The sequence below is a fragment of the Zosterops lateralis genome, assembly GCF_965231275.1.
Source record: "Zosterops lateralis genome assembly, chromosome: 8".
In the NCBI taxonomy this organism is placed as follows: domain Eukaryota; kingdom Metazoa; phylum Chordata; class Aves; order Passeriformes; family Zosteropidae; genus Zosterops; species Zosterops lateralis.
In genome coordinates this window covers 5,985,674-6,011,583 of record NC_139768.1, presented here as the reverse complement: position 1 = coordinate 6,011,583, position 25,910 = coordinate 5,985,674, and the positions used below count along the sequence as shown (strand labels likewise).

Here is a 25,910-nt window from a genome sequence, read left to right as displayed (position 1 = left end):
ATAATAGCCATGACATGGAGAGAGCCAGCAGACTTTCTGGCAACGTGGGAGCACACAAGTGCAGGGGTGTGAGGAGGGCCGGGAGCACAGCCCAGCTGCAGCAGTGACAGAAGGTTCTGCAGCACAATGTCAGTGCATCCCTGATAAAACTAACCAAGATGGCTGGGAAACCAGGTGGAAACAGCATAAACAATTCTTCCATGTGCTACCCTGCAAGTCACATATTTTCTTCTTTTTTGTGCCTCTCTTCACCTTAGTTCACAGAAAATAAAAATGATGGCAACTTCTTGTGATGACTCTATCAAATGTATGCACATCCCATACACATGTGCATGTATGTACCCACACAGGCATATGTCTGTATGTGTGTACCCACATATATATGTGTGTGCATGTGTGGACATGCATATATCAAACACACACAGACACACTATTTATCCAAAACATGACTTACCAAAAACTGTTATGTAGCCTGTATCAGTAGAACATGCAATTAATTAAAAAAAAAAAAAAAAAAAAAAAAAAAGCTGGAAATCCTCCCCACCCCATATTTTGTTTCCTTTTATGCCTTCTGAGAAAATGGTAAAAGTTATTGATAAAGACCAAGAACTTATTTCTGTATCAGTCATCATGTGGTCTGTCAGCTGTCACTAAGTTCCCTTTCCCAGCATTTTCCCAGCTATGTAACTTCATCTATCCCTTTATTGGTGCTGGCCTTATTGTCATTTTTAATGGCTGAATATCGAAGTTCCCCAACAAGTTTTCTATCTGTTCCTCCACCTAATTTCCAAAGGTCAGTCCTGCACCTCTGATTATCAAAAACAGGACTGAGAAAGTATTATTGATTTTGGCTTTTCTATAAATGGGAAATGTAGACCCATAACTGTTTCTGTCTGGTTTGCTCTCTGTAGGTATTGTTCTATTGATCATTGGATATGGAGCTGTCTGTGCCAGAAGAGCTCATAAGTGTGTTCAGGTCTTGTCCTTTAAATACAGTTAGTAGCACGGGATTTTGGGCTGTGACAGTTAAGCTGGACAGAGACACACACAAACCTTAGCTATGCAGGGGTGCTGTATTTGATTCATTAGTATGTTTTGTCCAGTGAATGCTCACATCTGAAGGAAGGACACTCAGAAGTGGCACTGTGTATGGTAAAGTATAAGATATAATGTTCTATGCCCCTATAGTAAACACCAGTCTTCTCAGGAAAAAAATCCCTAAAATTCACTATGTATTTGGTGAGGTTGAACACAAATTTCTACAATTCTCCTGTACTCAGGACCAGCTTTTGTCATTCTGGTTGTAACACGAATGCAGTTCATAAATGAAAAAGGAGCACCGACTTCAAAGAAAAGGCTTAACATGACCCAATGCAGAAACTGGATGTAAATTATAATGTGTCACTAGCTGAAGCAGCAAATGTTGGAAGAACTTACTGGAATTATCTTCTCTTTTTGGGACTGTGAAATGCATTAAATATGGATCTAAATAACAATGAAAAAACTGCTTGTATTGTTTTGTTACTCTGTAGGAGAGTGAAATATTTTAAACAATCCAATTTTACAGATACTGTATTAACAATTCTTGTTATTGTCTTTAAATAGCTATTTTACAAAATGTAACAACAAAATAGTCACAGTCCAAGAAGTCACTCCAGAATAAAGCCTATTAGGTGTTAGTATGGTTATACTTGTACTGCAGCAAGTGGACAAACATTAAAGCTGAGATAGTTTGGCTTAATGTTGGATTATATAGTGGACATCATTGTTTTCACAATAAATTCATCATTTGCTTTGTATTTGTTTGATTCACTGATATTTCTCTAATGATAAGAATACCACGGTATGTTTAATTCTGGTGTTTAACAATTCTGCAAAATTACAAAGCCTAAAGTTAACTGGAAAAAGTGCACAATGAAAATCTGCTTTTCCTGATGACTCTGTTTTTTTGTGGTTTTGATTTTTGTTTCCATATTAGCACAGCCTTTCCTTTTTATTTTTCCACACAATTGTGTCAGATGTTGCTTATTTGAGATAGAGAGAGTTACTAAATCATGTAGAACATAAATGCTTGGGTGGGTAGATACTGCAGCACAGACATGAAACATCACATTTTTGTCTGATGGCTATAAAGCTTGTTGGCAACTTTGTGAAACTGCTGACACAAAAGGCACCCATCAAAGGCCTTTTGCATGTTATCATAATAAATACATTCATCACTTTTATTACTTTGATTTGGTTATTACTGTACTTTTGTGTGTGGGGTCCCAGCAAAGTAAAAATAAATAAAAGGAAAATAAAAAACAACCAACCAGAAAAACAACTGCTGAAATGTTGCTTATTGTAGGAATTAACAGAGGGCAGCATACTGTGAGATTGCAGAGCTGTGGCTAAACCTGTTTTTATCCTGATCTGAATTCACCAAAAGGAGATTCAGTGTGCCCCTTAACAGGGTATGAGCTATGGCCAAAGTACAAGGATCTGGAGCTAAATCTCCATCCATATCAGGAAGAATTGTACCATCTCAGACCAATGAAAGGCCATCAGCACTTCTGAAGTAAGGAAGTAACAAAATGCGGTAGACGAGATGGTTTATAACTTATGCTTCCATGCACTATTTTATCCACTCTGGATTAAAGCACATGGCAAAAGAAGAATTTTGCCAAGCTTGCCTTCCTGAAATTAGCAACTGCTGATGGCTAAGGGGAAGTGAAGTGCAAATGCCAGATTTGCCATTTGTAGCAAGTGCCCCCTGTGCCCATGGCCCTTGTCTGGGGTGGTGACATTCCCTGTGTCACAGCATGTTCCCACAGGTGTTGGGTTCTGAGTGGGACCCTGGGAAGGGGCAGGGGACAGTGTGGGGGCTACTGGGCCTTCACAGAACTGCCAGTCAAGGTGATCCATATATGTCAATAAAACAAAGAATAATTCAGAAGAATGTTACATGTACAAAAATATGACTTTCAACTCTGAAAATAAATAAGTTCAATTTATTAAGAGCTGGTGTCAATGCTGAACAAAATACACATCTTCCAATAAAGAAACATTTTGGTGAAGTGTTGTAGGTTTTTTTTTTTTTTCTTCTTTTTTTTTTGATTTACTAAAATACAAGTTGGACCTTTTCTTTTTTGTAAATATATCATTTGTCTCCCTTAATTACATAGCCTTATAACGGTGACCATCATTCTCCTTTAAGCCAGAGACTGAGAGTTTGTTGGGTTTTTTTAATTCTTAGGAGTCTGGCCACAAACACTGTTGTTTTTTTTTTAAGGGAAAATACTTAACAATGAAAAAAAAAAAAGAAAAATATATTTTTTTCTAATAAATAAAAATAATTTAAAATGCTAGAGGCTATACATGACTAGTTTTGATTATGTTCATTTATAAATGAAATAGTTTCCAAAATACGTGGAAGCAATATTAAAGGCAGACAAACAAAGATCTGTCTACTTTATTTTCCCATTAAGCGTGCCCTTCTTAACTTCTCCATCAGTGGTTCAGCAAGTAAGAGGAATAAATGTCACATCACCATTCATGAAGTTTGTCAGGCTTTAAAAAAATAGTTCTGGCTTCGAAGGAGTCAACATTCATCTTCAACTTCTCGTATTGGTGGTATCAAGCTGCTTGTCGATTTATATTGATTGATCTGATTGGCCATGTGAGTGCTCATGGGCTTGATTTGAATGTTTCTGGGATAGGCATTATCCGGCTCATCTGTAAACCATTTCTTTTCTGCTAAGGAGCAAAACAGGTAGAGACAGAATAAGGAGGGAAAAATGAAAGTTATAATTAGTGAAGCACACATATATAGAAGCATTAAAAAAAAAAAAAAAAAAAGGGAAAAAGGGAGCAGTAAAGTTTATAGGAAAAAGAGATCAATAGAAGGTGACTTTGATTAATTACTAGCAGTACAGTGCATTAGATGAATACCTCTGAAAATACTGTTATGAAAGGAGGATGACGCTTGCAGGTTTGATAATAGAAGCTAAAGAAAACTGCCAACGTGCTAGTTTGCTTGTTGGATGTAAGAGATCTCTTTTCTTGTGCCCATGCTCAGGTGATTCATTTATTGAAAAAAATATGATACAAATCAAAGTCTAAACTAAGAAGCCAAGGAGAGCAGCTGGGATAAGGGAAATGCAGAAAAGAGCATGTTGAGTTCATACACAGAGGAGCACCTGAAGAGTCAGAGACTTCTCTGAACCATCCCAGCCTTGGGGGGGTGGCTACTGCTGGCCCAGCAATCATGCAGGAGAACATAAAGAACTTTCTGTAGTTGGTGTTAGGATAAAGAAGGACTTGTATTCCTGCCACCAGCCTTGCTGCACAGGGTGGAAATTATATCCCTACTCTAAAACAAAGCTGCTGGGCACTGCTGAACTCCAGGGTTTAAAATAAGGTGGGGAACACACCAGACACTGCACATGACTGTGGTAATGCTCCAGCTAATCCTGAATGGATCGGTCGTGACAGGTGACAGCAAGGCAGAGGAAGTAAGGACTAAAGGAAAATTAGGAAAATTTCTTTTCTCTCCATGAGCAAAGTCTGTTTCCATGAACACAGGAGAAATTTTATGGTGTGGCTTTAAGGTGGGCTGGGGGCAATATGGGAGGATGCTGAGGCTGCAGCTTTGCAGCCCTTTCCCAGCTGTTCATCACTGTAAACACTATGTTGTACTGCTTCATTGCAGGTATGGACAAAAGCTTCTTAAAATTCACAAAAGAACAAAAACAATCAATTCTTAAACCCTTTAGAGGTTGTTCTTAAACCCTTTCTGCTCTCAATGACAGGTATGCAACTTTATTTCAAGGTAACTTTATTCCAAGACTTGGGAACTCCTGATCTAGAGAGTGGCTAATGGGCATTAGATGCACTTGTGCCGTGACAAGCATTTGTGAGCAGAGTTCTGTCTCCATCCTCGTCCTCCTTCCCCAAATTCCAGAGGTGGGTGGGCAGAGCAGTGGACACTTAAGGTTCTGGTAATTTCATTATTACATGCAAGGTTCAAAGTGTGTTGCACCAGAGCTGCCACTCCTACATGTATGGACTTCTCATTCCATTGGGGAATCTAAAATGCTGCAAAAGCTTTAGTACCTCACTTACATGATATAAACTTCTATTTTTGCTAACCACTGAAATGCTGCAGTATCTGGAATCAGGACAGGAGTGGAAGGAATGCTCGTTTTTAAATAAATGTATGATTTAAAATTAGCACAGCAAAATTCACCTTAGAAACCTAAAGATGGAGCACAAAAGCTCAGGAGGGAAAGGAGAGAAAAGAAATTGAAAGACTGAAAAGAATAGAGGACAAATACCTGGACATAAGTGCACAAAATAAACACAGAGCCTTGGAATTAGTGTCTCTCAAAAAGTAGCTTAATCTTCAGAATTATTGGACTTTTCAGTCACTTTCATGAATAACAAATTAAAACACTTTCACTTTATATGGATTTTTAGAATTGACATGCCAGAGCCTCACTCCCCATTAAAACCTTTGTTACCTGTTCTTACACATTTTTATAATTATATTACTTATTAGTGACTTATTACTGAAGGGAAACAGAACTATTGCATTGGTTTTTTGTCGTTTTCTAAAATGCTTTTCACTTCTGTTTAAAAATATCCCCCTCATTTGTGACCAGACCATATAATGCCCTGCCCCCTTAAAGTTGCCTGAGTCTGAACGATGTTCAATCTCCCATCTCCCTCTCTCTCACCTATTATAATTAAGTTCCCTTTGATTTGAACAGATTGGACGATAGGAATTCATAATGTTACATCCTGCACACTGAAGCTAACTGATTAAGTGCTTTAAATTATTCTTCCTGACAGAATGATAAAGTTACAATCTGTTCAGAGATGATCTACAGCTTGCCAGACTCCTACCGTTTCTTTCTACATTCATTTATCTTTTTGTCAAGCAGTTAAAAAAAAAAAAAAAAAAAAAAAAAGCCTCAATTCCATAGATCTTTTAAAGTAATCAGAACATCTGAATTATTAATGAGACTTTAAGGGAACGATTCCTGATGGGGGCCGGTTTAAGAAAGGTTGTAGGAAGAAGAAGTCTGGGAATGTGTACACATCAAAATAATTTCAGCTCCATTTAAAAAACCATTTAGTTCAAGTGTGACACATGAACCATTATGCATTTGTGGAAACCAATTTTATGTGATCTACGATTAAACTAACCTTTCAGAGAGGTGTAAAGTGTGATGGTTATCATGTTTTAAAAGCCTTGTGAGATCACATAAACAATTTCAAACTAACAGTTTTCTAATGGTTTGTGTTTAAAATGATTTTGAGGCAAGTTAAGCACCATGAACTTTCACTGCTACCTTCTTTTTTTTTAATACATGGTGCAAAAACTTTCCTTACAAACAGAACTCTTGGTGGAAGTTAATTCAATGTTGTAGCAAGTAAGGGGAGACTTGTGTGAGTGCTAATAAGAACTTGTATAGTGTTTCTCAGCAGCCCGTGTAAAACACTTCAAAATACCCTGCTTTCCCTAAAATTTTAAAAAAAGGGTATTTATTTACGTGTTAAATTTACAATAAAACTCCTATATAGGGAGCTGTTCTTTAAAAAGAAACCACCCAGTCTCTTTTTGCCTTCACCTGGCAAGGAGTAAATACAGAACATTAGTAATAAATGCAGAAGTTGGTACGGTTCTGATTTTTTTCTGCTGTTTAGATTTCTTTTTGCCAGTGCTGAAACCTTGATCCAAGCATTCTCATCTCCAGCATGCAATGCTTAGATCCAGCTTGATTCCTTTCCTGTTCTTTTCTGCTGTTAAAATTATCTTTGACCACATAACGATGAATCTCCTGTGCAAATTCATTGACCTCTCTACTTACCTTTGAAATGTGAGTTAACACTCCTGATCTTTACTCTTAGCCACTATAACACTCTGCTCCCAGTTACTAAATGTCCTTCTTCAAGCCCCTACACCCTTTTCAGTCTTTTATGCTCTGCTTACAGCCTGATTTGGTATGTCTTCCAGATTCTTAGCAGAGATCATCTTTAAAATTTACTCTTCCCTTTAGATCACTTCAGAAACCTCCTTTTTAAAGTCTTCATATATTGTTATACTCACCAAGCATTTCTAAGTTCTCTGTCACATTTAGTCTGTTTGTCTCCCCTTTGGAATATGCATATTGATCCTTACCAGAAGTGTTTCTACATTATAGTGACAATAGGAATAGTTTTTTATCTAATTCTTTTAGAAGCTGCTGAAAAAAGTCCCTGATCTTCCTACGCTATTTGTCAGGCTTCTTTTTGACAGCATCACCTGAGAGATGTTGGAACAACTAAGCAACTGAATGTATGAAAACATCTACTTTCCTCTCAAACATCTATGTTTGTAATGGCTAACAGCACCAGTGCATCCATGAGGGTTCAAAAGGCTTAATGCTCATATCACAAATAAATAAAAATTAACGTTTTTGTGTAACACTCTTCCCTGCATCATAAAAAAAAGGACATAACTGATCAAAGTAAAAAGATCAAAATACAGTTTTCTTCAACTTGTATAAGACTCCAGCAAATCTCTCCACAGATTTATTGCATTGGTGCTTTAAAATTTCTATCCTTAATTCTGGACTGAGTAGTAACTTAGAACAAATGTCACTATGAAACACCCTCTCCTAAAAGCAGAAGCAAAGAAAATACTACCCAAACGTAACACAAAGGATTTAATAAATTTGTATTTGCACCATAATAATCCCAGATTACCTTTCAACCTTTAAAACACGAATTTTTTGTCTTCTGTGACACTTGCAGTTTCAAATCAGTCTGCATGCATGTGTTTGTGTGTCATGTACGTGTTTGTGTGTCTCCTCCCTGCATGTAACCATCTGGTTTATAACTAAGCTGAAAATTCTCCCATGTAATTTGCTCCTGCATGAGAAAAAAAGTATTGAAAGTTTCTCCACCCACCTGCTCAGCAATTCTTTGTTTGGCAGATGAATATTTTACACATAGCAGGCAGTAAGAAATTTGTAGGGAGAGACTAAACGCTTTTCCTATGAAGAACTTCACCTTGCCCTAGGACAGCTAAAGTTTTGTGACAAAGATAATGTTCTGGACTTCTTCTTGATGTTTTATTTTTTAAATTATCAAAATTCTTAGTTTTGACAATGGGAATTTCACTGGAAAATGCCTGACTCTCTGATTAGCTCAACAGGAACCCATGTCAAGAACCTGCAGGTTTGCAAGAGATGGTTTTGTATCAACACTTAAGCTCACTAAGAACTTGGTTTCCAATGCTGAAGCCACGCTGGGAGTGATATAAATGGCAGGACCTTCATTAAAAACCTCAAACATCACCTCCTGCCATTGGTGATACTTCTTCACTTTGAAAAACTAACCATTCTACTATGGTTGTCTGACTAGGGACATTTCCTCTTTTCAATATAAAAACCAAGATAAAGTTGATTTAAGTACTTCTCTACTTATAATGACCAACCTCCATTAGCGTATCTGTATCAGAAAACCTTTGTCACTATAATAAACTGATCGATCTGACTATAGTCAGCAGTGGAAATTGTACACAGTATTACTAAAGGTCAGAAGTTTTAGAATTCTAACTTCAGGATAGAGGACAGAAGCGGAGTAGACTTCAATGTAATTTGAAGAATTCAGACTTGCACCCATATTATATACTTCTGCTGCTCACAGAGTAGGGAAGCTAATTCTCTAATGTATTCTGTTTATATTTTTTCTATTTGAGCTGCACTGTTATACAAATACTGCTTTTTTTTGGATAAAAATCATTATGTAGGGTGCACCAAGTGGCTTCATATTAACACCCTTCCTTTCTCTGCTAAATGGAAAACAGATAAAACATTAATGGAAAAGCATTTTGGTGTCAAAGCCATTAACATTCTTCCAAAAATATGTAACTGCTCTCAACTATCTTCAATCAATACTGCCAACATAAAAAGATGCTCATGTACATACATGGGGAGTAGGAGAGTAGGGAGGGGGAGGGAGGAAAGAAACTGGAATGAGAAATAAAGTAATGTCTGCACCATGATAGGCATCTTCATTGAGCAGGAACCTGGGTGTTTACAAAAGGACACGTGCAATTAGAAAGGCAAGCAGATGAGAGGATAAAAAAACAAAACAGGGCTGAGAAACAGCAGCAGCAGCAGCAGCCAGTTTTACTTCTGGTTTGGTGGGAAAAAAAAGGCAAAAGAAAACCAACAAAACAATCAACCAAACAAACAAACCAATAACTGAATAAAGTTTGTAACTATTTTTTTTTTAATTTCACAAGTTTTCACAAGGACAAAGTTATAGAGGGAAACCCACAGCAGTTGCTAGGTCATGCAGAACCATTAATTTTCATACCTTGGCCCATTCTATTCATCCTTGTTGCACTTTAGAAAAAGAAGTAAGCTATGTAAGTTTTACAATGCTTTTAAACTGTCATATTTCTGGTTGAGCACTTTAACTGGCACATCCTTGTAGTAATAAATATTCTCAGGGCAAAACATGATAACTTTCTTCGCAAAGAGGAACACATGAATTTTTCTTTATGATGAAGAGCAACTGTAATAGTCTCATTTGTGGGGGAGCAACCGTAATTTGCACCATATTTCAGTGATTGGACTTACAGCTGCATTTGAATGCACACACACATATAGACTGTATTCCAATCATCATGCTTAGCACTGCACAGTGGTACTCTCTGTAGCCCACTCACATGGTTCCAGGTTTTGTCAGTAAAAGTGCTTGGCTTTATTGTCAATTCACACAGCAAGCAAATCTTCAAAATTATCATGCTTGGGGAAGGGGAAGGTAGAAGACAAAACTAACCATAAAAGCACCTTGATTGGCTTGGCAGTTACAACGCTGATCATTCCAAATCTAAATATTTTTTTCTGTCTGCATGCTTTCTTGCTGGATAGCCAGGGAAGAGGGTACGTGTTTCTGCCCTTCCTACCCTTGGAAACCCTCCATAAACCTAGAGCTAGCTGTGTATTTCAAAATATACATTGGCTTCTGAAGCTTAAACCAAGAAAAAAAAAAAAAGTAAAAGCAAGCCTGAAGTATCACTTCTATGGCTGTCTAGGGCAGGTTCCTTTCCACTACTTTATTTAGCTCCCTGCCACAACTTTTTTTTGGCTACATGTGTCATTGGTGACCATTTGCAAGAACTAAATTCTGGCACGTGCACGGAACACGATGCCTCAGCACTGTGAATATTTCCAACCCAGCCCTCTTGTTCTCTTCATTAACAGTCTGGGGCACAGCACCTTTTCTCCCCAAGTGGGAGAGATTTAAAGGCACTCAGTTGTCTTTCCCTGTATTCCTGCATACTGGCATGCACCTGTTGAAAAAAAACAGGTAGAACATGCAGCAAGATTTCTGGAGGTTCTTCACATATTAGGACTCTTGTAGGAAGATTTATACCAACACTAACTTGGAAAAGTTAAACTACCATCTGGGGAAAGGAACAAAGTCCCTTGAGATCTGATATGTAAGCATAGAAAAATGCTTGCTCTTTTCTGAACATTATTTATTCTGTACATAAGGTGACTAATTCACCTTTTAAAGACGTAAAAGTCCCAAGAAGGCGGTTTTTAATGACTTACATCCAATATTTATGATACATATGGCTTTTTATCCCAAATGTCAAAAGTGAAAGAAAATATAGCTATTCATGTGGCAATATAAATAGACAGAATAATAATTTAATATGCAATTAGACTCTTTCTAAACTTAAATTAAACCATTGGAGTTTTACAACTTCATGCCCAGACAATTTCACTGTTAAAGGGAAAATACACCATCTCCAGAAGACTAGTATTTTAGAGGAAGTTCTTAAACAAGCAGAAAAGTCCCTGATATTGCTTTGGTATAAAGCAGATGTGTAGCATTAATCTATACAAAGAGTGTAAGCCCTATATAATATAAGCTTTGAGAGTGAAAAATCAGCAGAGATTTTTTTTTTTTGCAGGTTTTTTTTTTTTTAATAGGAGAGTTTTATAAGCTTCTAATAAACGTATCAATTGCTGTAAATATGAGTATTAAAAAAAACCTACTGCAACATACATCAACACTTCTGCACTAAATGACTTTCTTTGTGTAACTCTGATATCAAGAGCAAGTGTTCCTGTTAAATATACTCTATTTTCAGATATGTAGAGTAACTGCAGTGAGTTATTTATGTTTTCAGTGTGCCTATGGGTTTGGAATTCTTTTTTTTTTTTATTCTCCCCTAGCATCATAAATAACTTTTGGTCCGTCTGCTTTGTTGCTGTTGTGCTTAAGGGTTTTATGGTGGTGAAATAAAAATGACAATCACATGCACACTGTCATACATATGCAAAATATGTGTACAAAAAAGGGAGAACTCCATGGGAAAACAGGGAACATTACTGCTGGAAACATTAACTGGGGGAGAATGGGTGGTGAATGCAAGTTTCACACACAGTGGGAGCAGGTACACATATCAAAGTCTATCCTCCTGCACATACTTCTGTTTGTCCCGGGAATCCCTGGTCTTGGTGCGGTTCGGTCGGTTTGCTGTCGATGGGATGGAGTGGACTGAGGAGCTCTTCTTGCTGGAAGAGTAGGAGGAATGGGAGGAATGAGAAAGACTGGCTCGGGACTGGCCAGCGTTGTGGTCAAATTGCATCAAACAGAAGATCAAGTCCGTCGGCACGAGCTCGAATTCGTACGGTGGGTTTGTGATAACGTAACTGGGAAGAGAGGAAGAAAGAAAGAAAAAAAAAGAAAAGAAAAAGAAAACAGGTTTAGATTTACATTAAAAATTTCTTTTAGAGCTGTTAGCTCAGGAAAATTTAGCTGAATTTTTGCTTTTCTGTTTGTACCTAATTTTAGCTGATTTAATTCCTGTTATGTTTAGGACCTTTTAAAGTCAGCTGTCATTTTTTTAATGTTTTCTGTCAAACAGACATAAAGTCTGAGAATGATGTTCTTCAAGTGAATAAAATAATGATTTTTCAGAGATGCCACCATACAAATGACATTCCTTTCTCTGGCTGTACCATAATGCAATGACTTTAGCAAATATATTCATATATTGACAAAAACCAGTAACATAGCCACCACAAACAGTATTTAAAAGAATGGCTAAAAAGCAGAGAGGAGGATTTTATAATGCAGCTTATTTAAATACATATTTAAATACACACTACATTTAAATACATATTTACATAGTTATTAAATATTTAAATACTGTCAATGGAACAAGGGATATAATTACTGGTTTGGACTGTGACTGTAGTTAAAACAAATTAAGGAAAATACTTTGTAGTGAGGTTAATTCTGTTCATTCACTCCACACGTACATTCATGGCCTCCACGAGCATTTATAAAGAGAAATCTGCACATCTGAGAATCCAACAATGCTTAGGATAAATCCCAGGCGTGAAATAAAAACTTGCTCAATTTCAGGAATCCACACCTTCACCTAATGGCCTTTCAGGGTACAAAGGGCTTATAGAGCAGCTGCTAAATTTTTTCATGCACATGAAAAACAGACTTGAGCAAGGCAATAGGCATTTTCTGTCCAAGCAAGAAATGAGTAAAAATTGAACACGAAGCTCATGACTTCTTTCAAATTAATTCAATGCTCGTAAGAAATCTGCTTAGCTGCTTCAGGGACAGAAGTCCCTTATTAATCCAACAAATAATCCCAAGTATAGCAACTGTAGTGTAAATCTAAACTGCAAATCATTTTTTCTACCCAATTTGTTCAAGTTCTTACAGAAGAAGCCGCCTTGGTGGGCTGCAGTGTTGTTTATTGCCACGTTCACCCAATAATGATGCTTTTTTTGTAGAGCACGGAACAGTAACAGATGGTAGATTTGTGATACTTCTGGTATGGGTCTGTGTGTGTATTTCTAGGAAGCAGTTAATTAAGACACATTTCAAGCAAGCTGCTAAATGGCCTTCAGTTTTGCAAAGATGGAAATGTGTCTGCTCTGTTTAAAGCACTAAGGTCAGGCTTGGTGCTACTGAAGAAAAAATCTAGTCTACCCAGAGAAGGTTTCTATTTACTGGAAGAAATTATGATTAGACACAGATGGTACTGATGGGAAGCCCAGATGAGTATTTTTTGAGCATTCAGAAAAAAGACTAGCTACTGTAGTTTAAATTATTATCCCACAACTTAAGAATTGATTGATATAAGAAAACTGAAGTCCTTTCCTTGGATCCAAACAGTGGATCATCATAAAGCAAACAAGATAAAGATATATTCTGAAAATCTAATTAAAATTTTTTTGAATAAGATTAGCTGACAACTTATGCTGTGATACCCAGCTTTTGATTTGAAGTCAGAGTGAGAGTCATCATGAAATCCTCAAAGAGGACTGTGAAAAAGTTACGCAAAAATGGAGCAAACTCTTTTTTATTTTATTACAGGAATTCATTTGGCTCTTCCTTGCTGAGAAGACTGAAGACCAGTGAAGCAGAGATGTTCTAGAAGACCAGACTCACCGTTTAGTGCATTGGCTGGGAGTACTTAGATGTGCATCCCTTAATCGATAAATTCCAAAGCAAAGCATATTGTATGTTTTCAGTGCTTTACAAAAGAGATCTCCATAACAACCTCCATCCTAGAGGAAAGAAAGAACATAAACAAACAAACAAAAAGAACAGTGCATTTTTTTCCTTTCTTTGTTAACACAGTGTTAGGAAACAGGTCGTTCAGTATGAATTTTTAAAAAACAGGACAACATATGGACAATCTGTTGTTTGTCTCAAATGAGAGCATTTTACCCAAGGAAATGAATAACCTTAATATTTTATTTCAAATAAATAACTATGTAAAGTGATGATTGCTATTTTGGAGAGCCTTGGTCAATGAACTAATGGCAAATTGGAAAGAGAAGTGATTTGCTTTAAGCTGGAAATATAAATTTTGGTACCAGACAATGCATATCGTACAAATTACATTAACTGTGGTATTAAAATCGTTAGTATCTTTGGCCCTTTCTTGGCAGCAGCCATACTGTCATCCAGACAAAAAAGAAATTCACCAGGAGCACAACAGAAATTAGAGTTCTAAGGGTTTAAAAGGACAATAAAATATCTGCTGCTGTAAAATAATGACTAAATGTATGATTAGCAAAAAATTAAGTTTAGATTTGCTCATTTGCATATCTAAAATAGTGATTCTTAAGTAATCATGAGAGTTAATGCATTCTGCCTTCAGAGATGTAGTGCAACTGAGGCTCTGGTGAAACAGCATTTTAGAGATTGGTGCTGCTCATTTTATTTTGGAAATGTTAAGCTGCATGCTGAAGTGTTTTGATGAGCTGCTAGTCTCAGCTACAACTGGATAGCTCCATCAGCTGAAAGGCTGTAGGCTCCTATCTGTGTACTCTTGCTGCCCTAATCCTTAAACTGGGATTCCCTGTCATTTCTGTGAAGAAGGTAATTCCATTCTTTTTGGACAGCGCTGGTTGAACTCAAGGTTAATTTAAGAAACATCAAAACCTACATCATCATCACAGCAGAGGGGGTGCTTTTGGATTCACCTCAAGATTTCAAACTGTGGTCCAGAAAACATTCCTAGATACTTTTTAATCTATTTTTATATAATGGACTCTAATTTTTTTAAGAACATTTATCTATTTGGTTTGGGGCTTTTAATTTTTTTGGTTTGCTTGTTTTTTGACTTCACCCTTAGAACAGTGCAGTCAAATTATCAGAAAATTAGGATTTCACAAGAATTTTACTTTATCCAAAATCAGCAAAAAACAAACCTTCCATCTTAGTTTTCAAGCTAATAAGCCGATTTTAAGAACAGGAAGCTGTGTGAAAACACTAAATAAGTTTATCAAAACCCAAAAAAGGTATATCTATACATACTGAACATATTTACAATTCATTACTGCTATAATGGTTATATCATCCAAATCAGCTCATCCATCTCTTTAGCTGACAATGAAGAAGAGCCACAGAATTTTCTGTACAGAATATGTAGGCAAGAATCCTGGGCAATCATACAGCTTCTTAAAAGGTAAAGAGCAAATCTGGCACTCTGCACTGTATATTTTTAAACAATCCAAAAGCTCTATTAAATTCAATAATAGAAATTATATGCTTATTAAGATAGATTTTTTCACTCAGTCTGAGAGAAAGCTAATAGAGCACAGACCAGCCTTGGTCCTGCATTTCCCTCATGATCTTACCCCTAGGTCTGCAAATGGCCCATCATACAAAGCCAACTGAGCAACTCGACACCTGTCCCTGTTTGCAAGTGTCTGGGGCGTGCTGTAACCTCCTCTCAATGCATTCTCCTCAGCAATCAGTGCTTCCAGCTCTGGTGTGGCTCCTCCTGTTACCAATGTCCGTATCAGTGTGAGGATATTGTCATTGAAGTATGTCTGCAGAGATAAAAGAAAGCTCTTTAAGCAAACACCATTAAAGTCACAACTGAAGACATCCAAATTACAACTTTTCCGGGTTTCTGCTGTTTAAAGTTCTTGGCTGTCTCTTCAAATAATTTTATATAGAAAGTGAAAAGACAGCAGCCTCCAATTACTCTATTTTCTTCTATCCCATTAGGCTCCTATACTAGATCCTTCCTTTTAAACACCAATTCAGGCTGATTTTTATTAAAGTACAAAAATTTGAATGATTTATGTTTCCTATAATTGGTGTTAGTAGTGATGCAATGACTGCTTTCCTTCTCATCGCCCTCATGTCTAATAATGGGCTTTAGGACATGTAATTGTAAAATTCAGACCACATTTAAAGCTTACACAGGCTAGATTGCCTTTTTACTCTTGTCACCAATTCGTTGGGGAGCTGCCTTTGTGCTGCAAATGTCATTACTTATTACTGTGGCTGGACTCTAGCAGTCTAACCGATGTATTGTACTAAACATCTTATTACGAGACTTGACAGTGTTCAGACATAAGCATGTATCAATTAAACATCTTGAGTTCATTCCAGATAAATGTATGATGAGTTTGGGATCCTGGTGGTCCTTTTAAAAAACTCTAGGGTATAGGGTAAGTGTGGTTTATTAGGGAAGATTTACTGCACAGTGACATTTTGCCAGCATCTGTAGCATTGCTGGTCTGTCAGGCAAACAATGGATATTTAAAATATTAATTTAAATCCAGATGAATGACTTTCAAGTTCACTTAAAAGTATACTGGTATAGTTCAGACATACTCAGTTAAACATCTGCAATGTATTGTACAGGGCAAAAATAAAAAAATGAACAAAAAAAAAGGAAAGACTGTCACTTATAATGCCACCAATGTCTGAGTTTTCAAAAGCTTTGCGAGTGCAGGGAACATAAAAGGAAAAAATGAGCTTGCTGTAGAGTACACAGGATTGACATTACTGGATTTCTGGATTTTCTTGAATTTAGGACTTAGAACAAATGTCTGTAATCCAACAAAATAAAAGTGAATAGTGAATTCTCAAACAGTGCTTGTTGTCTAAAGATAAGACTTTTAAAATAATACTTTTCAATGAAATTCACTGCTCTATCCATATAATGTAACTGTATTTAATACATGGGTAAACTGAGGTAGAGGTTGAAATATTTTATCCTAAGATCAAAAAGCAGAACTGGCTTCCTATCCATGTTACTTTGATATTCTTTCTTTGTATAATGAAACTTCAGTTTCATTGTTTGCTGGAGATGACAGATAAAACAGAAGAAAATGAGTTCTACGCTGCAATGTTTTTCACTTTACATTGAAGTTTCCCAACTTCAAGCTTCTCTGCTTATTTACATAGGCATATATGCCATTCACCTGTTGACTAAATTAAAATGAGAGGAACATATTCTTATTGTTATACATGCCCTAAAGCGAATATTTGCATCTCATCAACTCCAGTTGTTCAAGTTAACCTGGGTAAGGCACTCCATATTTTAACTACAAATGGTACTGTAAAGAGGAGTCTGACATAAGCAGAGGTTCAGGAAGATTCAGCTAGTCTAAAACAACAGCTAATCTCAAATCAGCTCTTACACATGTGGATGCACTGGGTAGCAATTCAAGTGTAATACTCGAACCTCTCTTAACATACAGAAAAATCAATGTGACCCCTTGCAGGAATGTAAGTCTGGAGCAATTACATGATGTTTAATAGGAATTGCCATTGTGAGAGAGAGAAGACATTCAGGCATGATTGTTTATTTTTCAATTACTTCTTCCTTGATGTCCCTGAGATGAAATCAGAGTCACCCTCTTTGGCAACTCTTCCCACTGTGCTGTACCTCTAAGGCAAAGCTAAGACCCTTGCTAGCAAAGGAGGCACCATTTATTGTGGAATAATGCCTTAATTTGGGTTTCACACCATGACTGATGTGGATGGCACCATTTAATCAGATGGATGAGTACAGCCAAAACATGGTGGTTTTTTTTTTTTTTTTTTTTTTTTTTTTTTTTTTTTTTTTTTTTTTTTTTTTTGTGGGCTTTTTTTTTTTTCTTTTGCAATCAGTGGGAGAAAAAATTCCAAGTTTCAGGACAAAGTGCTGCAGCATTGCATCTGATCAGAAAATTTCTTGCCCAACCACAGGCAAGAAAAGAAAAGATGAGTGAATAGGAAGCTGTAACTTGTCGCCTTCTGCTAAATAGGGTTGCTTCCTTCTGTACTAATGTATTTAACACTCCCCAACAAAAAAGCTGTCTGCCCATGCTTTTGATTGTCACAAAAATCAGACTCCTCATTACATCTTGCCAGTTTGGAACTAGAGGAACACTGAAAAGCTGGACTGGCTGATATCCATTTCCTTTGGAATAATAATACACTGAAATTAATTTGAGAGTGATCTTCTACTTGCTCTGTGGGAGGGTACATGGCCTGGATATGCCAGTACTTATAAGAAACTGATCTACAGAATGTCTTAGGAAAGGTGCTGTTGTACTTAAAGTAACAAGGCACTTTCCAGTGATGGAAAACAGAATCCCTTTTGTTAAGTGTAAAATCAGAGCTGAGGAAATGCTTGTTTGTTACTGTCATTAACCAAACCCCACATTGAACATGCGTGTGATATCACTTTAATTGTCATCTGGAATGAGAATATGAAATAGGTATATTCTAAACACAGAAAAAAGGAAATGCATCATAGACACTGAAACTGGGTAAACAGCAAGGAAATCATGACACGGATATCTGAGCTAGCAGTGCCACCTAGCCCTGGCTTCAGAATCGTAGTGCAGCTCTTTCAAATGCTTCAAGGATGCCTTCCCATTTGTTCAATCATTTTTTAAAGTATAATTACCAGACTGCTTATGTTTTGCAGTTAATGCTGTCATGTCTTTTAAACTAATTGGTCTTCTACAGAAAATTTAACTGAAAATTAGCACATCTTTTAATAATATTGCTTTAACTTTAATAGCACTTTGCCTTTCATTTATAATTACACTAAAATTGTCATATTCCAAGTTTTATCTGCCTTTTTTTGTGTTTGCTAGTGGGTTTTTAAATGAATTTCTTTTAAGAAGACTCCTCCTCCACCACACACAATTTTAAACCTCCCTTTCAAACAAATATTTTAATGTGATTTTCTTTTTCAGTTAGAGGAATAATATATATCCAAACTCAAGGAGTGACTGAGCTAACATCAGTAATTCATACCAATAACAAAAGATCCTTTGAGACAGAATCAACAGCAGAAAATAAATAATAGCATTTCATAATTTGAAAATCTATTAATTCTTAAACTATTGTCCAAACTTTAAAGAAGTTTGAGACACTTTAAGTTACAAGATGCTGCTTACTAATTCTCTGAACAGACTTGCATGAAAAACAATCTTGTGTTCATATCAAAAATCAGAACAGTTTCTTTTCTGTATAAATAAGACTGTGAGGATCCCTCAGGGAGAACTCTTGAGTACAGGTATAATGAAAAGTTATTTTAAACTGTTTTAATGATTTTCTTCCATTATGTACTTTTATGAAGAAAAGGTAGGATTTGATAATAGAGAAAGCAATCAAGACCTAAAGTTCTAGTACAAGAAAATCAGTTCCAGGGTAGCAAATATTAAATGGTATCATCTGGTGCTGGAGATCCTTGCCTCTAACAGCACCTCAGGTCTGCTGCAGTGGTAGGTGTGGGAGGGATTCCAGCCGGGGAGAAATTCTGTACTTCTCCCATCTTCAGTGCCAAAAGGAGTAACAGGGGAGCTCTGGCTCTCAGGACAACTGCTCAGACCTTTGGAGGTGCTGTGTGCTGAAAACTGGTTTCCTTGGTTGTTGAAAAAAGAACTTTCGCTCGAAAATTTGCTCCTTTGAGTATCCTATGTCATATAACTTTTCTATAGCTGAAGATAATTTTTTTTAAAACCAGTTAAGTAATCTAAAAGATGCTTCCAATCCCCCACTTTTTAGTTACATTTTACTTGGTGATGAAAGCATGCTCTGCTTTCCAAAAGGGGTGTTGCCTTGAGACTGACACAAAATGTGTATTAATTCCCTGGGTTTGCATGTGGTGTAACAAAATAAATATTAAGATATCATTTCAGTACCTGATGGCAGTAGATGCCTCTTCAAAGACATAATAATGATTGGCTGGAGCATTTTAACAATGGGCACTGCCACAGTTAAAACATGACCCAAGCCCAGAGCCTCTCCCAGAGCACAGTGACACTCTTGAACCAAACCTGGTGAGATCACTGCTACCAACTCATCAAAACACAGGGCAGATTTTGAGCTTGTTATTGTTCTCTGAGCACTGGTGTTTGAGCTACTACACTGAATCCTGGGCTTGTGGAATATACTGCCTCTGCTGCAAAGCCAAACTCTGTGTAGAAGACCAGCCCATAGCACTTGGAAAACTAAACTACATTAAGGCTTTTACCTTTGAAATAAGGACATAACAGCCAATTTTAAATTTAAAATGTCCAGTACTGTCATCTTCTGGGAAATAATATTAAACTAGCAGAATGTGAAGATCTCCAGCACTCAGACTTGAATCAGAAAGTCTGATCACATTTTCTAATCTGTGATTCATGAGTTAATACACCACTTCAATATTAATAAAACTATTTTTAAAAAAGAGAATACTTTAACATTGATTAATATTGTAAAATTATTATTATTATTATTATGCAATTATTGAATATTTAAGAAAATTATTTTAAATCTATTTTGTAGCTCTTTTTCTATATATATACATCTATATTGTTTCCAACAATATACAGGTCAGAAATAAGATTGGATGCATGGCTATTATTTGACTTTCTAATCTTTCTTACACTTGTTTTGCTACAAAACCCCACTGCTGTGGGATGAGATTCATTCTTAAAGGAGCAGTTCATGTACATTTGCACTATACACCATCTAAGGAATTTTCATTACAGAGGTATCAGCAGAGATCATAAATTGGAATTTTCCTATCAAAAATAAGCAGTAAAGCCCACTGAATCACTAAGTAGATAGAATAATGAACTATATGTTTGTCTCCAAGTGAGCTGGGAAAGGACAGCAGTGCATATAATATATTTCTTACAGAATTCCTGTGCAATTAAATAGGATGAAAGCATGACTGCAGATCTCACAATTTAGTTAGGATTTGGGGTTTATTTGCCCATACTGGCAAGTATGGAGTTACATACATTAAATAGAAGCTGTTTGCTAAAAGCAAGTGTACTCTAGGACAAAAAGAAAATCAACGTAAGAGATAATACAGTACAAATAGATTAGTTTGTGTGAGAAACACTCTTTTCCTTGGAGAAGAAGTGAAAGGAGAACACACCTTCCCCATGAGAATATGGATAGTAAAGGGAAAACATCTCACATATTTTACACTTTCTGAAGGGTCAGGAAGAACTATACTTTTCCAACTTCTTGCTGGGCCTTTGAGGAATGAAGAAAAAATAACACTAGCACTGACCAGAAATCTAGTGAAAGAAAAGACAGGATAGTGAACAATTCTAACTGACTGAATCTTTGGCTTGTCTTCTTGATTAGTATTTTTTTAAGTAGAGAATTTTCTACTCTTGTTATTACACTTCTCTGGCTTCAGGCTGCACTGTCCCTGACACATAATATGACCACTTAGATGTGAAAATGCTTAGCAAAAAGGACTGTTATAGAAAGGAAGTGCAGACAGAGGGGCATTTTGTCCAAAACTAAGCTTTAATAAAAGCTAGCAAAAACTAAAGCTATCAAAATATCTGAACAGGCATGCTATATCCATTTTTCATTACATCACTATTATTTACTAGAGACACCTTTGAACAAGGGAGCAATGATGTCCACAGCATGCCACTCTCTTAATATGGCAACCAGAAGGATGAATCCTACTTTTTTCTTGATTCTGAAGTGCCCTACTGAACAATACATTCAGAGACTTGACCTGGATAATAATGGGAGTAGATAAACAGCTCTAAGTAACATTTGCAACCTTCATGTTAAATTCCCATTCATGTAAAATTCCCATTTATTATGTGAATATGCCAAATATTTTATAGATGGAGATTTTAATTAGAGAAGGTACAGAGTTTGAGTCCTTGCTTAGGTTTTCTGAATTTGTCACACCTACAAAATATTGTAAGTAGCTTTCAAGAAAAACATTTTCTGAGGTTATTGAAAACTCCTAGTCTGCATTAGAATAAAATTTTATCTGTGTAGACTCGTATTATTCATCTGTGGATGGAACATATGAAAAATATAGCAGGGAAAATTAAAAAATACAGATACATAAATATGAAATACAAATACAATAATAAATAATAAAGATCATTATGAATTCTTCTTAAAAGAAAAAAAAAAGCTTCATTCTGAATTCAAGTAAAGGTCAGGCCTGGCTCCTTTAGAAAAACCCATCTGCTCAATATATAGTGGGGTTTACAAGAGATCTTTCCCAGCACTATGGAACTTTATTCCACAGCCAGCTCAGACAGCCCATGCTCAGATTCTAAAAAGATTATGTCGTTTCTATATCTAGCAGAGTTTAAGTCCCTCTGAAAGAAGTGCAGCTCACACAGAACAAGCCTGGTCTGAAAATTTAGCCAATATGAGGAGGATGAAAGGGAGCATGACCAGGGGTTTTGCTTCAGAGCTGAGCTATGGCTGCAAAACAAAAGCCCCAAAGTAGACATAACCAAAGGCCATCATCTGTAGTTTCTGGCACGCACTGAAGTTTTGATTCACAAGAAAATTCATATGAAAAAGAGAGGATAACCTCTCTTCACACAAACAGAGTTGATTAGATGGGTACAATGGCTTTTGTGGAGCTCTATCAGTGTCCCCCAGCACTCATACTCACAGCATTGCTCATAGCTACAGGAAATTAAAAGCTCAAAACACAGTTGATGCTGTCTGACAAGAATGGTGAGCACAGGGACTGACACACTGCATTTAGGTCTGGATTTTAGGCAGAAGGGACAACTTTTTTTTTGAAAGCATGATCCTTAAAACCTGAAATGAGATTGCTTCCTTATAAAATTGTGGACTCACAGAATTTCCAGGTATCTCAGTTATGGTCTCCGTGTCAAACTAAGAAAATAACCTAGCTTAGGTTCCAAAATTCTCTTGACACCTAAAAAAAATCATCTTCTCCTGCCTACCTGTGGAAAAGGTTCTAAACTTTCACACTCTTTCACAACAAGTCTGATAGAAGGGAATGAAAAGGATTTTGTTTGCTTACTGCACTCATGAGAGAGTCCAGCACGCTGACGGCAAACGCGGTTCCACATGCGAAGGGCTGCGTGAGGTACAGTTCTGTGTCGGGATCATCATCATCATCTTGGTCCAAGAACTGAACATTTGAATCATTTACTGAAAATAACAATAACAACATTGAGAGTGAAGTCGAAAGGTGTTTCTGGGTCACCAGCATTGTGACCTTACACATCACACAGCCAAAGAAAAAGAAACGGCATATGTCTGGAAACACAGACTCGTGTCTTTGACGTCACTGAAAATGAAATCAAGATGGATGTGAAAATGTGCATTTAAAAATCTGTTGCTCGTTATCTTGCTTGTAAGAGGTGACACTTGTTCTTGGCAGGTTCCTATCCCTTTCCTGCAAAGTAGCTTTGTGGCCAGTTGCCTGTGCTCAAAATGAGATACATTATGCTCTTGTATATTGAGACAATATTGGTATATTGGTGGGGTACAGTGGCTGAGGCTGTTTGCATGTACAGTGAAATGTTATCACAAGATACGAAGTTAGAACCCCGTTGTAAAATAAAGGCTGTCAATAAAACTCTGGTATAGCCCACAGGCATCTGTTAGATGTGCTGCTGTGATTCTTACTGGAGTGGTGTTAATGCACTTACGGCTCAGAAGAGGATAAACTGTCCCTTTAACATGCATCTATCTGAATGAATGAGCAGTTATTCTCTTGCAGCACTGCCTTTTGTTCAAATATTTGTCTCTATAACTTCACTTTCTCAGCCACGAATTCTACATTAGCCAGTGTGAAAAAGAATCCACATCAGGCAGTTTTAGAGAAAAGCCCAAATAAAGTAGTATTTGTCATTTTGACTTTCTCTGGCATTTCATTGTCACAGTTAAGCTCTCTGCTTCCAACTCATTCCAACTAAAAGCAGTTGTTTCCTTGAGATCAGTGTATCAAGTGGATCATATTTCATGAAATATTTCATTTCCATATTAGTCTCCCTCAGGCATGAAAGCACAGACTGCTTAGCTATGCCATTGAAATACCCTTCAACTTACTAAATGACAAATTAATTTCAGTTCCCATGCAAGAAAAGGAAATGAAAAACTTTTTGAGCATTTGAAACTGCACACACTGGCTATATCCTGATCCCCCATGTGAACACATCTCCTGAGCCAACCCAGCGAACTTTGAAAATAACATGAGAGCTGCTGTTAACTTGATCAGATTTCAGCTCTTGGCTTCTTAAGTCAGAAATTCCTCTGCCTGCTATTCTGATCTTCCTTCTCATACGGTTTCATTCCTTTACATATAGTTTTCTTGTACATCCACTTGGTTTCACAACTCTCTGTATACCGTGCTTGCTACGTTTAGCTTACAAAACACGAATTACTGCAGATAAAACCTCATGATAGCTGTCTTAATGAGATGAGGATAGAATTTAAAATTCTTGCCTTTGCACTCCCTGATGTAACTGTTAATACATAACACCTTAGAAATGTAACAAGATAAATGTTCTGCCCTGGGAATCAGAAGACTTCCATCCAAGAAAACACCACTATCCACAATACTTCTTTCTTCAGTACATATCAATTTAATTTCCATATTCTTAAGCAATATAGCATTTGAAAACCTGCTGTTTTGTCACAAAATATACTTTTGAACAGCTTGTACCTCAGTTTAATTTGCTAGTTTAGAGTAGACACTATTGACAGTAGCATCATTTCTCCACTTCCATCTGTCAGACTAACACCTGACTTAGACACCGTGCTAGCCATGTGTGGGGTCAGTTCCTACAAATCTACTGTGAATCCTGCAGGTGTGTTTATCCTCAGTATCTTTATCTTCCTGGTGCAAGTTGGCACACTGGGATTTGTGGGCCAGGAGAGCTGGGTTTGAGTGGGTGCTGCTGTGCCACAGGGAAAAGCTCAACAAACGCCGCTCCAAAGGCTGGTGGGAGCACTCTGTGCTGAGAGGGAACCATGCAGAGGCTTGGCTGCTTCTCTACAGCTTCAAAACCTGAGCTTCTGAGAAAAAGCCTACTCTACAAAATAAACAAAAAAAAAACAGCTTGAGGGAAAGTGTGATGCTTGGGGTTTTTTTCTGGTATCTTTTACTTCTTCTTGGACTTCCTCTGAAAAGCTGCTAAGGCATGTCCACCAAATTGACAACAGGCTGAAGTAACAAAAAAGAAAGAGAAAGAAGAGAGAAAAGGAGAGAAAAAATTGGTGTAGGAGAGTGAGGGCCAGGGAGGTGGGGACTCAGGCCAAAAAAAAATGAATTGGTGAGGAGGTGCTATGAAAACAGCCGGCAGGTCAGACGAGTGTGATCAAAGGCTTACTGATGCTGCGTGAAGAAAAAAAAAAAAATCATTAAGAAAGACCAGAACAAGACAGTCAATTCCAACCAGAACCACAAATAAAACACATTCAAAGCAGTGCCATGAGGGTAGCCCCTCTGATACAGCCAGATAAATAAAGGAAAAGCTGATGACAGTAAGAACAACAACAACAGAAAAATAAGACAGTGATGTGAAGGAAAAAGGCACTTCTTACCCAGTTCAGTTATCATTAGAATGTGGGTTCCACTGTTTTTTTCCTGACTGATTGAAACCAAAGGCAGAAGTTTGCCAGGCTTAGCTAGTAAGTAAAGTATTTAGGGGGAAAAGAAAGTACAGAAAGAGAATAAAGTAAGGGAAAAAGACAGGTAAGGCTCTAAAAAATAAAACTGAAAAAGAAAACAGAAGGACAAAGGACCACAAATCAAGTTTGTATTTGCCATGAAAGAAACAGAACAGCTTCTGCACTTCACATCACACCAGTTGACAACATAAATACCCACAGCTAGAGTGGAAATCAGAGTCTAGTTACCTACCATCATTGTATTCTCAGGAGTGAAATATCTCATACTATTATACAGAGTTTGGTTACACATGATTAAACAGTTTTGGACCATGAAGAAATAAACAAATGGCCTCTTACAATTGATTAAATGCACAGGAAATATCTGCTTATACTTACTCTGGCCTTTCTCCTTTTCTAACTTTAGCCCAAACATCCCTTCTTGTTTGTTACACTATGCAAAAAGCATCTTGTCTGATAGAATATTTATTTAAGAAAATGGAGAAAACCCAAAGGAGGGAAACATATTTCAGTTATTCAAATAAAGGGAACAAACTGTTACTAAACTTTCTTTAGAGAGATTAATTCAAAACACTTTTCAAAAGAGAAAATATAACAGCATAAGATACAGTATGAGTAATTTTTCTCTATCTCCATAAAAAGGAAAGAGGGAAAAACACATGGGAATGTACATGGGAGGATAAATGTTA

General features: G+C 36.8%; 1 protein-coding gene across 6 annotated transcripts in view; it reads right to left on the bottom strand.

The window, feature by feature from the left end:
- Positions 1-3,066: 3,066 nt before the first annotated feature.
- The window catches only part of KCNMA1 (potassium calcium-activated channel subfamily M alpha 1), a 412,932-nt gene continuing 390,088 nt past the window's right edge, over positions 3,067-25,910 (bottom strand). For 2 of the 6 annotated variants that reach the window (XM_083866064.1, XM_083866060.1), the window contains 6 exons: positions 22,604-22,734; positions 15,174-15,368; positions 13,474-13,592; positions 11,484-11,708; positions 9,352-9,380; positions 3,067-3,735 (listed from right to left, as the gene is read on the bottom strand). In XM_083866064.1, the coding sequence (XP_083722190.1) occupies positions 3,581-3,735; positions 9,352-9,380; positions 11,484-11,708; positions 13,474-13,592; positions 15,174-15,368; positions 22,604-22,734 (854 nt within the window). In that variant the 3' untranslated portion in view covers positions 3,067-3,580. Of the gene's footprint in view, positions 3,736-9,351; positions 9,381-10,947; positions 11,709-13,473; positions 13,593-15,173; positions 15,369-22,603; positions 22,735-25,910 lie in introns of those variants that run through there. The other 4 variants (XM_083866061.1, XM_083866062.1, XM_083866063.1 and 1 more) reach the window with 4 other exon arrangements.